Here is a 15126-nt window from a genome sequence, read left to right on the forward strand (position 1 = left end):
TGTGTCATTGTGTGCATGTGCATGTGTTGTGTGTGCTGTGCATGTGTGCATGTGGGGTTGTGTGTTATGTCTGCATGCATGTGCATGTGTGTGTGGTTCTTGCTGTGTCTGCATGCACATGCGTGTGTGTGTGGTTCTTGCTGTGTCTGCATGCACGTGCGTGTGTGGTTGTGTATGTTGCATCTATGTGCACGTGCATGTATATAGTTGTGTGCTGTGTCTGTGTGCACGTGGTGTGTGTCATGAGTGCTGTGTCTGTGTGCACGTGCATGTCTGTAGTTGTGCGTGCTGTGTCTGTGTGCACGTGCATGTGTGCCTCTGCATGCCCACCTCCCCGTTAGGCATCGGGACCAGACCAGGCATGTCCTTCCTGACCTGACCTGTCCCCTCAGTTGCCCTCAACCTTGACCTTGACCAAGCTGGGAAAACGGCCCCATGGGCCACAGTCCCCGAACTTGGCTTTCAGCACAAAGAACTTCCGTTGGCGCAGTGGTGGTCGGGTCCAGTGTGGCTCCCCTCTCCCTGGGCCTTGGGCTGGGGGCCTGTGCCTGCAGCCACCACCAAGGGGAGGCCTGGACCTCATTTTCCAGGTGGCCGGCAGCCACAGACTGGGGTGCAGAGCACCACCCCCAGTTCCCATGAGCCTGAAGATGCTCGATGGGTTTCTTGGGTCTCCTCGGAATTTATGGGTATCATCGGGCCTTCCTGAGCCCAGAAAGATCCGACGGGTAGTGCACTGCGTGCCCCAGACTGGCTCCTGGTCAAGGACATTTCCCACCCTGTTCTTAAAAACGGACATCAGCAGCCCCCAGCGCTGGGGGTCACCTTCAGCACCCCTTCCCACTCACCCCACCCAACATGCCCCTCACGTGGTTTTACAACCAGAAAACCAGACACGCGGTGGAGGAGCTGCCACACCCCAGCTCTGAGGTCAGCTGGGGGGCAGAGGCTGGGTGCACGGGCAGCCGCCCCCGACCCCAAGAGGCTGCACTGAGCCCCCTTCTTCCTGGTCGTGAAGGCACACAATGACACACTTCAATGGCCGCACAGCCGGGGCTCGGTTTTCATTCTGTGTGGCCTGGGGAGGCAGAGCACATGATTCTCAGCCGTCTGAATGCAGTGCTCCAGGGCCATGGCTCCAGCACCTGCACGGGCCCGTGGCCCCCGCCTGCGGCCAGCCACTCGGGCAGCCTGCTCATGCGGGCAGCGACAGCTGGCACACACGGCCACGCCGCGCCCCACGGCCACGAGGCCCATCCTGTTACCCCGGCCGACTCCCCCAGGGCGGCCTCCAGGAGCCCCCCGCCGAGGGCCAGTGCCAGCCCCCGCCTGCGCCCGGCGACACGCTGCCTGCTCAGCGCGCTCCCCGTCATGTTATGTCAGCTGTTACCCTGTGCTCAGAACAAGGCTCCCCAGCTGGCCGGGGTCAGATGTGAAAACAAGGCCCTCCAGCTCCCCCGAGCCGGGACCCCCACTGAATGTGGCACTTAATGACAAGCGTCTCTGCAGCCCTCGGGCACAGCATAAAGGAAACACCTGTCCCGCGGACGGCACACTCTAATCCCACTAAATCCCGAATGGAGGGGCCTGCGGGGGCCGCGGCAAGGGGCCCCCATCCCAGCGTCTGACTTTGGTACTGGCCTCAGGGAGACGCTCACAACAGCTTTGGGCAGGAGAGAAAACACGGGGGCCGGCCTGGGATTGCCGGGAAGCCCAGGCCCCCTCACGGGCTCGACCTCCGGGGTGACCCAGAATGTGATGCGGGGACCCTCCTCCCGGGGGCGGCCGACGGGCACCCCGGGTGCACGCGAACACGCTCCACGGATGGTCGTCACCGTCTAGGCGGGCAGGAGGGACTCCTGGACCCACCCAGCACTGGAGGCTGAGCTGAGCCCCCCACCTGCCCAGAGCGCCCTGCATCCCCGCCGCCCCTGCCTGTTCCCCAACCCAGGGCCGCTCCGTCTCCGGTTACCAACCTGGAGCTGAATCAGCACAATTTCTGAAAGCAGGCGAGAAGAGACAGCGGGGTACCGGGGGGAAGCTGAGACCACCCAGACACCTGGCCACTTTGGGGGGAAGCCAGGAGCCCACGCGCACGCCCCAGGTGCCCAGAGCATCCCAGGTCCCCGGCCCTTCCCGCCCGTGTCCCTGCTCCCGACAGGCAGCCCTGGGGACGCCCGTGCACAGCCTCCCAGTGAGGAGGGTCAAGGAGGCCCACACAGCCTCAGGGCGGCCAGGGGATGGGGGTGGGGGGCTCTCACCAGGGCCCCCGGCAAAGACGCCAGCATGCGCCTTGCGTCACATAGTTTTACAGCCTGGAAACAGGAAATGCTATGGAAACACACAGCCAGGCCCAGACCCCGCAGTGCACAGAGCAGAGGAGGGCGGTGCAGGCCCGGCCCGGCGGGTCTCGGGGCCCCAGGGCCTCTGCTTGGCCATCGCGGAGTCGCCAAGGGCCACCAGGACGCACCACCCGGCACAAGCCAAGGCCCACAGCACCTTCTCCTTGAGGAGCATAGTTGTGACTCAGATCGGGGCAGCATCTGTGGGGGACTTGGGGTGCAGGACCCAAGGGAAGAGGTGCCTCACTTCCTGGGTGACCCAAGGGCAGCAGGGGACCCCCATCCCTGCCCAGGCAGAGAGAACTGAGGGCCAAGCAGCCCCCATGCACAGGCCGGGCCAGGGTCAGGGGCGTGGGCCTGGCTCCCACCCCCACGGGACGGGGTGCGGCGCTCTCCAGAAAGTTCCGGACACTTGGGGCGGTTTTGGCCACCTCCCGCCCAAGCCCCCCACCTCGCTGTGAACTGACTTGATCGATACGACAGGTCTGGTGACAGATAACAGGGGCCGCTGCGGGCCTCACAGAGGCCGCCTTTGTTACAGAAAGCGAGCGGCCGACCCTCCACACACAGGGCCCCGGTGTACCGGCAGAAGGTTCCGGTTACAGCCGAGGGCTCCTGCTTTCACAGTCCGCGGCCGAGTGCAGACCCCGCGTGAAGGAATGTCAGCTGTCCCCTCAGGAGCAGCTGTCTCCAGGCCAGGAACGCAGCCAGCCCAGCCCTGGAGCCCTCACCCGGAGCGGGGTCCCGGGTGGGGCGGAAACCGCGTCCCCAGTGGCGGGGTCGGCCAGAGCCGCCGCCTGGGGCCCCTTGAGCCTCAAACCTTCGCTTCCTTCTGCTCAGATGTCCCCGGGGAACGGGGCACGGTCCTCTGTCTGGAGCAGACACCGGCCCCTCAAAGCTCAGAGCTCAGCAGGAAGACCACGAAGGGCTGGCCGACGCACCCAGGTCACGGGGGTCCGAACCTGGGACGATCCCACTCATCCGACGAAATCTGGGGCGGGCACGGAGCCCGAGTGCGGAACGTGCTCAACGGAGCAGGGGCTGAGGCCCAGCGAGCGGGCGTCAAAGCACCGGGGTGTTAAAGGGGCCTCAGGCCACCGAGGGGGTGGGTTTCATGCTCAGGGGTCCCCACCTGCCGCCACGGGGCTCTGGCGAGCTGGCCAAGTCCGCCGGAGGGCAGCGGTTTCAAATTCTGCGGACACGTACGGGGGCGCGGGGAGGGGGTGACCCAGATGGAGGGGCAGCTGTGGGGCCTGCCAGGGCCTCCCCGCCTCACCTGGCGCAGGGGAGAGGTGCTACACGCCCCCACCAGGCAAGCACTGTCCCGGTCAGCCCCCTCCTCACGGGCCCTGGGCCCCCGCCCCGTCCCAGGAGCCAGCCTCCCTCCATGATGTCATGCATGGTCATGCCAGCCCCGGGTCGGCCCCTGGGGCCACACAGCACCTGGCTCTGCCTGCCAGGCTGCAGAGGAGAAGCCCCTGCCTTCTTCCACAGGCACGGAAATATCCAGAACGAGGGCTGCATTTGTTTGTGGCTCCTTAGATCTCAGGGCTTCTATCGAAACCAACAAGGCTCTGCCTGTGGAAGTTGGGCCACCCGGGGTCGGTGGAGGGCCCCCACCCCAGGGAGGGACCCTCTGAGCACCCGTGCCAGCAACAGCCTAAGTGTGACCCAGCAGGATACACGTGCCCACGGACACGGACTCGCACAAGGACACACTCTTGGGGGATTGAGGGGTCGTCCCACCCCTGCCCTCAGGCGCCAGCCCCTCTCAGGCAGGGCCCCCCCACAGGGTGCAGGCGTGAAGCCCGTGCCCTGCCCCCGAGAGCCCACACCTATATGCACACGAGTCCTGCTGGGGACAGGGGGACACGTGAGCTCAAGGCTCTGAAGCAGGGAGATGCAGTCTTCCCGGGGCACCCTGGGCTCCAGCGGGCAGAGCAGGTGATGCCACGGGGCTCGCAGAAAGCTGTCCCTGCGGCAACTGTGGAGTGGGGCTTTGTGGGACACGTAGGAGTTCACTGAGCAGCGAGGGGAGAGCTGGGTGGGAAGAGCACTCCCAGGAGCAAACAAGACCTCGGGGTTTCTTAGTGGAAAACCTTGGCCACAAGTAAGTGACTGAGGCTCCTTGAGCCGCATCCTCTCCGCGCGAGTGAGGACGCAGCAGGGAGCGTGCACACGGCAGGCTGCCGGCTACGGGAGCCACCGCCCTGAAGTCAGCCCGGCCGCCTTTGCGGGCGTCTGAAGGGTGTGGAGGGTGGAAGCTGGAAACGTGCAGGTCCGCAGGGCCGGGGGCGCCGAGGACAGAATCTGGACCTTGTTCCGAGAAATGGGAACCCACAGAGGGCCGTCGCGGGCGCCCAGGGTCCCGGGGGCCTCATGCTGCACCTCCGAACTGGGGCCGGAGAGCGGGAGGGTCTTGCTCTGTGCCGCCCGCGGGGAAGCAGGGACCCCAGGGGGCCGGCCAGCCGGCAGGAGAGCCGGTCACCGCGGTGGGGCCCAGGGAGCCTCCGGCAGCAAGGGAGGAAGCCGCGGGCGATGACCTCATCCCCCAGGCCTCCGGGCCGCGGCTCATGGGGTTTTTAACCACAGCATCGCGGGACAATCCCCGGTATGCTCGGCACAGAAGGCGCGCAACACGCCGTGTCTGCGCCGTGCCCGTGGGCGCCTCTCTTTGTGTGGGACCCGAGGAAAGCGACGGAGACGAGACGGGCGGTCGCCTGGGCCGGGCTCTCGCTGCGGAGAGTGGGCAGAGCCAAAGCAGCAGAGACAAAAACAAAGAGCTCACAGACCCCGTGCCCGCTCACACGCACGGCCGCGCAGACACACGGGGATGCGGGCGGGCATGGGGCAGCGTGCGCTGCACGCACACACGCGTGTGCGAAGGGCAGTGCACACACACCAGGGCGGGAGGGGCCCCTTCCCCGGGGCGCACGCGTGCCCGCTAACCGCCGGGCCCGACCAGCGGCGGAGGGGCGCTGCCTCCCCAAATGGCTTTTGCAGGCCCTCGAATGTGCCTGCTTCAGCAGAACACGTAATCCCTGGGAGGCCGCCGGCTCCTCGCTCGGCCCACAGAACAGCCCTGGCCTCGAACGCTACGCTTGTGAAAGGGGACGGAGGAACGCGGGCTCCCCGGAACGCACGGCTTCGGGTGACCCTGCTCCGTGTACGGGGCGCGCGGGGGCCCCTCGCATGGAGCCCACGCTTGGCCCCTCCTGGGCTCCCGGCCACGGTCTGGCTCCCGCTCACACTCTGGGCCCCAGCCAGGGGGACCCGCATTTCGCGGACAACAGCGCCACCTGGTGTCCTGCACATCCCCCCCCCCCCCCCCCCCCCCCCCCCCCCCCCCGCCTGCCTCACTGCTTGGGCCCACTCCCCGCACCTCTGCTGACGGGAGTGGGAGTGGGGTGGAGGTGAGCCCCGTCCCCACCCCCATGGACTGACACCTCCCCAGGAAGTCCCCCTCCTGTCCCCAGGGCCTGGCGGCTGTGGGCTGTGGGGGTGGGGGTCCCTTCCTGTAGAAGACCCCCAGTACCTGCTGGTCTCCCCTGCCCTTCTCAGGGGCTCCCCCCACCCGGAGAAGCCCTTGGCACCTGTGCAGACACATCCCACCTGGCCCCTCCACCGCGCCCCTCCTTCCCAGCCCCACGAGGGACATAACTCGTATCTGTCCCTGGAGGCCGGGACCGGGCCGCCTCATTCCCTGCCCCCCCCCCCACCCATGGTCAGGGCTCTCCAGTGGCAGCCGGACACAGCCGGTTCAAACCCCCCTCGAAGCATCCGGCTCTGTTCAGCCGCTGAGCTGGGATGTCCTTGGAACCCAGCAAGGCCACCGGCTAAAGCTGAAGCTGCCCTGACCACGCCCCCTACTTTACAGGGGCTGGGGGCTGAGGCCGGGGCCACACAGCAGCTTGGGGGTGTCCTGCGGGGGGCAGGTCCGGGGACAGGGGCTCGTGGGGCAAGTCCAAGGCCTGGAAGCACCGTGCTGGGCGTGTGGGCCCCCCCCCCAGGCAGTGCACGGTGATGACGCGGTGAGCCCGCCCGCAGAGCCCCCAGACTGCTGGGAAGGCAGGTGCGCGGGGAGAGAGGAATGGGGGGCCCCCGACGGCACGTTCAGGGACAGTGACAGCCAAGCTCAGCCCCAAAACTGGACAAGAAGCCAGTCACGTGGCATCCCGGAGAACCGTAGGCCAAGAGCAGAGCACGCGCAGAGGCCTTGAGGCAGTGGGGAGAGTCCAAGGCGCAGGCGGCAGGGCCCTGGGGTAGAGGGAGACAGCGAAGTGCGCGTAGCATTTTGGGGGCCCAGGCAGAGAGGTCAGCTTTATCCTAAATGCAACAGGGAGTTTGGGGAACAAGGAGGCTTGTTTTAGGAAGTGTGGGGGGCGCCTGGGGGGCTCAGTCGGTTAAGCGTCCAACTTCGGCTCAGGTCATGATCTCACGGTTCGTGGGTTTGAGCCCCACGTCGGGCTCTGTGCTGACAGCTCAGAGCCTGGAGCCTGTTTCAGATTCTGCGTCTCCCTCTCAGCCCCTCCCCTGCTCATGCTATGCCCCCCCCCTCAAAAATAAACATTTTTTAAAAAGTGCTGCCACCCCCCAGAGAAGGCTTATGCAGAGACGGCCCCTGGGGGGACACGAAGGTGGCAGACAAGGGAGGCTGCTCGGGGTCTCTGCCCTCGAACGGCTGGAGGGCAGGTGGGACACAGTGGGAGTGGGCTCTCTGCCTGGGGCGGGGGGGCTGTCCCCGGGCACAGCCATCCTGGGTCCCAGAGGAAGGAGGAGCCACAAGCCTCCCCCCTCCCAGCCCCTGCTGAGCCCCATCCCCAGCCGGGGCATCTGAGCCTGCAGTTCAGATAATGGCCACCAGGTGGCATGCGGGCCTCAGAAATGCTGTGACTGCGGGAGGGCAGAGGGGGTGCCCAGGACAGACGGAGAGGGGTGGGGGCAGCCGGGATGGGGGGGCAGCCGGGATGCTGGGGGGCCGCACCACGCTGTGGAATGAACCATGAGCTCTGAACGGGACGGGCCTTCTCTGGAAGGGAGGTGCCCGGGGCAAGAGGAGAGTGCAGGCCAGAGCACAGGGTCCTGAGGCCACCAGGGTCTGCGCCCACGCGCCTCTGGTTTCCACGGACAGCACGGGGCCTGGGGTCCCAACCACACGGCAGGGTGCAGGCCGCGGCTGCGAGGGTCCTGGCGGGTGCTGCACACTCGGCCCCGCCCCCCAGCTGGCCCGGGGTCCTGCCTGAGCTCACGAGGACGGGCTGAGTCGTCGCCTCGGCTCGGGGCCGTGGGTTCACACGGCCACGGCATGCAGGGACGCACGCACGGGGCCTCGTGGGCTCGACTGTGCGCCCCCCACGGTCACACGCTGGCGTCCCACCCCCAAGCCCCTCAGCGTGTGACGACATTTGGAGATGGGCTTGTTAAGGAGACGATTAGGTAAACCGAGGTAACTGAAGTGAGGCCTCGAGCCTGTAAGGTCCGTGTCCTCGTAAGAAGGGACGCCAGAGCCCCCCGCCCTCCGCGCAAGGACACCCTGAGGGCACGGCGTGCCAGCGGGAAGGGGGTCCTCACCAAACAGACCGTCCTGGCCCCCGGTCTCTGACTTCCGGGCTCTGACGTTGCGGGGGACAAACGCCATCTAAACGGCCGCCCCAGGACTCTTGACGTGCTCCGTGCGGTCCAGGCTGCGGCGCAGCTCCTCACGGGACACCCCCAGGCAGCAGAGCCCCGTGCCAGGCCCCCCGCCCCCCCCGGGCCCCGGAAACCCACCGCCCGCCAGCCCGCAGCCAGCGCACCCCCCCCCACCCAGAGAAGCCCGGGGCTCGCAGTGCCCGGCGCCCCACCCCCGGAGAAGCCCCGCGCACATGCCTCTGCTGGCCGCGACCCCGGGTCCAGGCCGCCCCACGGGACCAGAGGACAGAGTCCCAGACGGGGAAACAGCGAGCGAGAGAGGGCGCGTGAGCGACCTCCGGACACACAGGAAGAGGAAGCCCATCTGTGACAGCAGCTGACGCCTTCCCCACCACCGTCCCCACGGCAGGAAACCGTACACCGTCCCGGCAAAGAGGCGCACGGAGCCCGTGGACAGGACACCTCACCCGACGGACGTCCCCCAGCTGCCACCAGATTTCTCGCGAACACTGGACAGGTGGGCGGCAGCCGCGCAGACACTAGGTGACGGGACAGGACAGACCGGCGCGCGGCCACGGAGGTCACGCGGCCACGGAGGGCGCGCGGCCTGGGGGTGAAGTCACTGGGGGGCAGAGGAGCAGATCCCCACGCAGACCCGCGCGCACCGGGGCGTCTGGTCTACAGTGAAAACGGCACCTCGAGTCAAGGTGGGAAGACACAGGTCGGTGGACGGGGCCGAGCAGGTGGCCAGGGCAGGGGCATCTGGCCAGAGGCTCAGGTGGGACCAGACACCCAAGTACTGGCCTCAACCCGGGCCAGGGGTCACCCCGACACCCAGGGCCACGGGGCAGGTTTGGGAAGCTGTGCTGACAGGTCTTCCCGTCCTCCTGTCCCAGCCTAGCTTGGAAGTCCCCTCTTCCAGGAAGCCCTCCCAGACCACCAGTCCCAGCCTGGCAGTCACACCCTGGCAAGTGTGGGAGCCAGAGCGGGGGTCCCCATGCCTCCAGTCCCCAGCTGCTGGCCAGCAGGGTGGGAAGGACACCAGACGGGGTCACCACGCAGGCAGGAAAGGCCCAGAGCAGCTCACTCCACGCCACGGGCCACTCGCCCACAGACCAGAGTCCCCGCGGCTGCAACAGCCGTGCAGCCCCTCGTGTGGCTACGTACCATCCAGAAGAGGGTGCCTGTGGCCAGGGCGACGTACTGCTCGATGGTGGACAGCACGCTGAAGATGAGGCAGACCAGGACGATGAGGAAGCTGAGGGCGGAAGACACGCGGTCAGCTGTGGCGGCCAGCCTGCCCGCTCTGCCCCGCCAGGCGCCCGCCCGGGCCCGGGGGCAGGAGGGGCTGCCGCCACCCGCCGCAGTGGGACCACGCCCCTTCCCTCCCCACACCTCAGAACTCAAAGTGCCACCCGGCCCAGGCCCCCGGCCGGTGTGCACAGCGGGATGCGGCCAGCGGCCGTAAAGGACGAGGGTCAGGCCCCGCTACAGAGGGACGGACCTCGAGCCACCGCGCCGAGAAGCCACGCTGACAGACCACGTGCTGTGTGACTCTGCTTACACCCAGCTGCCCCGTTGGCAGCCCGGTGACCCCTCAACACCACCCGCGGTGTGACAGCACGGTGACCCCAGACCCCTCAGCCCCCGCGCCCCCTTCCTGAGCATGCCCCCCCGCCCCGCCTCAGGGCCTTTGCACCTGCTGCCGCCCCCGCCCCGAGACTGCATCAAGCCTCCCGGTCTTGGCCCAGGACCAGGGGCCCCACACGCCCGCGCTCTGCGGCGTCTCGCTCCGCACTCCCACTCGCCTGGGTGTCCAGCCGTCCGCCAGGACCAGGGCCGCAGCCCCCAGGAAAGCGGTTTCACAGACGCCAGGACTCCCCGTAGACCCCAAGGGGAGCCCTCCACGGGGGCGATGACATGGGGCTTCAACCTCACCAGGACACGGGCACGTGCCGGGGGGGCAGCCAGTGCCCGTCTGTGGCCAGACCACCACGTGGGCACGGGCTCCCCTTCCAGGCCCTGCGTGCGCCATGCCACGGGCCCCGACCCACAGCCTAGGGCCCGTCTGGGCCCCGCTCCCCACCAGCTCGCTCCCCGGCCGGCTCCCAGGCCTCTGGTGCACACGGGGCCCAGGAAGCACCCCCCCAAAGAAGACGCAGGCTCGCCACCTGCGCCACGTGGCCCGGGCAGTGCCCCCTGACTGTTTCCCCATCAACACGAGCCAGAGCCCTCGGCCACGTCCTCATGGGGCCACGGAGGGCAGTGCAGCCGGACATCAAAGCAGGGACTCAGGGGCCTGGGACAAGCACTCAGCTCCCGTGGCCTCTCCTCCTGTGGCGTGCGATGACACAGCCGTCACCCTGTCAGCCCCAGGGAGCACCCCCTCCGGGCCCCCCAACCCGGTGCTTTACAGACAGTGACCTGGACCCCGAGACTGCCACGGCGTCGTCACCCACCACAGGGGTCCGTGCTTCCTGGGGCCACGTGTGGTTCAAGCACAGAGGTGCCAGGACGGCAGGGCCATGTCCCTGGGGGCCAGGAGGGCCGGGGGGGGGCAGTGGGGACAGCTCACGTCTCTCTGACCCCTGGGAGGTCTCTCCTCCACCCCCACCTCACCTGTCACCCTCTAAGGACATTTGTGAGGACGAGGAGGGCCTCCCGAGACTAAGGTGACCCCACCTCGAGGTCCTTCACTCAGCCACACCTGTGAGGCCCCTCTTGCCCCTTAAGGTCACACATGGGGTCAGGACCCCAACATCTCTGGGGGCCATTATCCAGCCAGCCAACAGTTACCCCTTCTACAGACCAGCCATGCCCGAGTCACATCCCCCGCGAAGGGAGGCCCGGCGCCCCCAGGACCCACAGCCAGGACATGCCTGAAAAGCCCCACATTCTGGGCCGTCTCCCGCCCCCCGCGGCAGCTCTGGCCCTGGGGGGTTGTGACGGCACCTGCCGCCTGCCTGACTGGTGCTCAGCTGAGCCTCAGGGCCCAAGGGGGCAACCCGCGTGTCCCCATGAGAGCACGGACTCAGGCCCCGTGCACACCCGTGTCAGCCCCTCTGCCCGGCCCCCTGTGCCCAGGAGCAGGAGAGCCCGGGGAGGGGGAGGGCTGCCGTCCGGAGCCTCGCTCACTGAGCAGCAGCCCCGTCTGCACACGGGCCCCGCCGGCCCCCAGGAGGGGACGTCAGCACGGGCGCCCTCACCCCGGAGCAGAGATCACGGGGAGGCCCCGGGCAGACAGAGCTGAGCGCAGGGGGACCCTGGGCCGGGAGCCCACAGGGCCGCTGCAGACGGCTTTCCAGCGAGGGCCGGGGGACAGCTGACGCCCACCGAAGGGCCCTGCTTCCCCTGCCCCGCGCTCATCAAGTGTTGTCACCCACACTAAGTGTGTGTGTCTGCTCCGTCCTGTCCCGGCTGCGCCTGCGGGCCTCGGAGATGCGGGGACAGGGTCCCTGCCCCTGGGGGGCTCGGGGCCTCCTGAGTCCCTGGCGCTGAGACCATGGCTCCGGTCCAGCCCGCCACCCATGGCTCCCGAGAGCTGGGAGACAGAGGCCCTGGAAAAGAAGGGCTCTGACCCATTTTCTGGGTCAGGTGTGGGAGCAGGGTGGGGTGGAGAAGAGGCAGGCGGGACAGAGGTCGCCCACCCCCACCAGGCCGTGTTGGCCCGAGGGACAATGCCCTGCTTGTGCTGCTGGCAGGAGCCGGGGCCCCAAGTGCCAGGGACGTCCTGAATCTTATCGGTCATCATTCCCGTACCTGCATCAGCCAGGTGCCCTGGGAACACAGAAGAATGCAGGAGGCCCGCCAGGGCCACCGTCCAGGACAGCGGGAGGGCACCCCGGTGGGGGAGGGCACCCCGGGTGGGGGCAGGACGCAGGCGGTGAGCCGGGTGGGGGTGTGCCGGCCCCTCGGAAGCGCTGCGAAGCCACGGCGTTCTCCCCAGCCCACCCGGAGGCACCTTTCAGCCCTGGGGGGCTTCCCGGTGAAGCTGAGAATCATTCACGTGCACCACACTCGACAGGGGACAGAAAGCACGGCTGTTCCCGGAGCCCTCGGCGCCCCCACGCCCAAGAACACGGCCATCAGGTGGCCCTAGGGTCCCAGCTGAAATTCGGGGAGCTTGAAATGGAGCGGAGGAGGATCACCCGGATGGAGAGTGGACGGTGGGCCCTGGGGCTGGGGGAGGCGCTGGGGGTCCCTGTTTCACGGGGACAGTTTCTGTTTGGAAAGATGGAAAGTTCTGGAGACAGGATGTTCATAATGTCCCTGAGCTGTGTGCCTGACACGCTTAGGATGATACATTTTACGTGGATTTCACTGCGATTTTCATAAAGTTAAGGGAGTGACGTCTGGACGCAGCAGCGGACGGCTGACCGAGCCCGAACAAGGCTGGGGGCAGGTCACGCAGGGTTCAGGGCCCCCCCGTCCCTCCCCCAGGACAGGACCTTCGCAGGCAGGTAAACAAAGGCCGTGTGGAGGGACCTCAAGCCCGAGGCCGGACGGGTTTTGAACGTGTGATTCAGCAGATTAGGTGCTGACGTGTTTAACCCCAAACCGTATCAGAGGCTTCTCTCTGTATAAACCTCGCCCCGGAAGGTTCCCAAGAGCTGGAACAAATGAAGGGCAGGTGCCCTGCCTGGAGCTGGTGCCAGTGAGCCTGGCGCGATGCCCACTGACACTGGGCTCCCACGAGGGTGGCCTCAGGCCCCGCAGGGCCGTCCACAGGGCCCCCCGTAGCCCAGCCCGTGCCGGCACTGCTCCCTCTAAACCCCCGTGAGGGGCCAGTCACCCCACGTGAGGCACACCCGCAGGTGGCCCAGACATCCGGGAGCAGAATCACAGCACTGGCGGCGAGGCGACCCCGAGGCTACGAGGCACAGGAACGCCTTCAGGGCCACAGCGCCGACCATGAGCCCAAGCTGGCCGACCCCAGGCTCCCCAGCCCCAGCTTCAGGCCGAGACTGAACCCCCACTTGGGCCAAGGGCCGGGCCCAGCGCCGGTGCCACGGCTGCCAGGGCGGGAAGCCCACGCTGCGTGCACGCAGCTGAACCACACTGGGGAGGGGGCGCGCTGTATCCTGGTCCAGCTTCTGCGGCCCCAGGCATCACCCTGGGCTGGGGCTGCGTGGTCACGTGGACCCTCTGTCAGCTCTTCTGCGCGAGGACGCCTGTCACCACACGCAGCCCCCCACCCCCCGTCCCCGTCCCCGGATCCCTGCTGCCCCTCAGGACCCTGAGCCGCGTCCTGCCCGCAAAGCTGCTGCTTCTGCACACGGCCCCGTCCCGCTCTGGGGGCCCATCCTCCCGGCGTGGGGCCGGCGGCAGCCCTGGGCTCCAGGAGCCGGGGCCACGGGGTTCAGGGGGCTGCTGTCCGGCCCCACAAGTCAGTTAAGAACCACCAGCGAGAAACCTGCGCAGGAAGGAGCCTTTCCCGGGTGTCACCAAGGGGCTCGGGCCCTGCCCTCCCTGTCATCAGCTGGCCCCCCGCACACACGCGCCGGGGCCCAGGGACCTCGCTGGACTTGACGTGAGCAGGTGGGGGCTTCCTTCCAGCCGGGCACCCCTTTCTCCCCTGAAACGCCTCCCTCTCTCATTCCGCTTGGAAGGGGTGACCAGGGAGGGCTTCTCAGAGGCAGGGGCCTGGTCCGGACAGGGGCAACGGCAGGTGCAATGCCAGAGGAGAGCATGACCCACAGGTCAACTCGGGGAGACGGCGGGGCGAGCCTGGGAAGCAGCAGCCCCAGGCTCGGGGGGAGAACGCCCCCCGAGACTCGCGGTCTCTTCCCAAACAGATGCTGTGGGTCCCTGAACCCGACAGGGAGGCCTCGGGCAGGGGGGCACCCGGGCCGTGCCCTGGGGAGGGGTCCCAGACCCCCCGGGCTCTGCGGCTCCAAGGGGCTGAAGCCGCTGCCTGCACCTTAGAGGGGCCCTGCCTTCCAGCCGGGCCCATGCAGTCCGGAAACCTTCCCAGGCCAAGGTCTCTCATCAGCCGTGTGGGCGCCGGGGGGCGACCCAGCAGGGAGCAGCGGCCTGTGGTCACTGACGGGAGGGAGGGCGGTAAGAGCCGGGGTTCCGTCCCCATCAGAGTGTTTCCTGGGTCCCCGGCTGATACAGCGAGCTAGGTACTAGGAACGTCCATCTCTCAGGCACGAAAACAGAGGCTTAGGAATGCCGAAGCCTGGGGTTCCCCCAAAGGAGGGGAAAAGGCAGCACGGCGCGGGGGGGGGGGGCGGGGTGAGGGCAGCCCCACACTCGCTCTGGGGCCGTGGCTCTGTCCTGTGAAAGTCCTAAACACGGGGTCTGGGAGAGAATCCCAGTGGGCCCAGCTTCTCTAGAGGGGGAAACTGAGGCCCAGAGAGGTCAGGCCGGCCCAAACCACACAGTGAAATCTCTTCAGCCCCTGGGCTGGTCCCCTTTTCGTGGGGGGATGGCAGCCTCTGTCGGGGGCACCACGTGCTGGGGATGGGCCAGCCCACAGGCCCGGGATGACCCTGTGCCCTGGCCCTCCAGCCCAGACCCTAGTCGTCCAGGGACAGCTCCTGAGGGGTCAGCCGTACGTCCCCGGGGCCAAGCCCCCCGCCCTCCTTCCTCGTCCTCCCCAAAGCCCTGACCCAGTGTCTTAGAGACAGAGGCCCTCCGAGAGGCTGGAAGGCCCCAGCAGGCAGCCCCCAGCCCAAGGCAGGGCCCACCCAACCCCGGGCCTGGCCCACCCGGTCCCTGGCAGCCAGAGACAGCCAGCGGCACGACCCCCACACCCCTCCCTACAGACACAGGACGCCCACCGGCCTCAGCGCACGCCACCCCCCCCACCCCTTGGGGTCCCCTGATCCCAGTAGGCTGGCACCTGGGAGTGAGTGCAGAGGCCGCTGCGCAGCCTGGCACCGGGGAGGCCCGAGGCTGGTGAAGGACTCAGGTGGGCAGTGTCCCCTGTCCCCCGGGGCCCTGCTGTCCTGTGAGGCCCAGAAGAGCCGCCCATGGCCCAGGTCCCCCAAACAGGACGCTGGCTCCCCAGGGTGTCCCAGAGGGGGCAGGGGCGGGGTGGCCCGCTCTTCGGAGCGAGCGGGATGAGGGCCCAGGAGCCCGGCCGGCCAAGGCCGCCTTCTGGAGTGGGAAGTCCTCCTCTCCAGGCCCCCAGGCCAGGGCGGGCCTG

At 67.9% G+C, this 15126-nt stretch overlaps 1 protein-coding gene across 4 annotated transcripts in view; it reads right to left on the reverse strand.

The window, feature by feature from the left end:
* KCNQ1 (potassium voltage-gated channel subfamily Q member 1) overlaps positions 1-15126 on the reverse strand; it is a 303513-nt gene that overhangs the window by 254897 nt on the left and 33490 nt on the right. For all 4 annotated transcript variants that reach the window (XM_039235442.1, XM_039235441.1, XM_039235443.1 and 1 more), the window contains exon 2: positions 9141-9231. In XM_039235442.1, the coding sequence (XP_039091373.1) occupies positions 9141-9231 (91 nt within the window). The remainder of the gene's footprint in view (positions 1-9140; positions 9232-15126) is intronic.

The sequence above is a fragment of the Hyaena hyaena genome, unplaced genomic scaffold (genome assembly GCF_003009895.1).
Source record: "Hyaena hyaena isolate Hyena2069 unplaced genomic scaffold, ASM300989v1 scaffold_98, whole genome shotgun sequence".
NCBI lineage: Eukaryota > Metazoa > Chordata > Mammalia > Carnivora > Hyaenidae > Hyaena > Hyaena hyaena.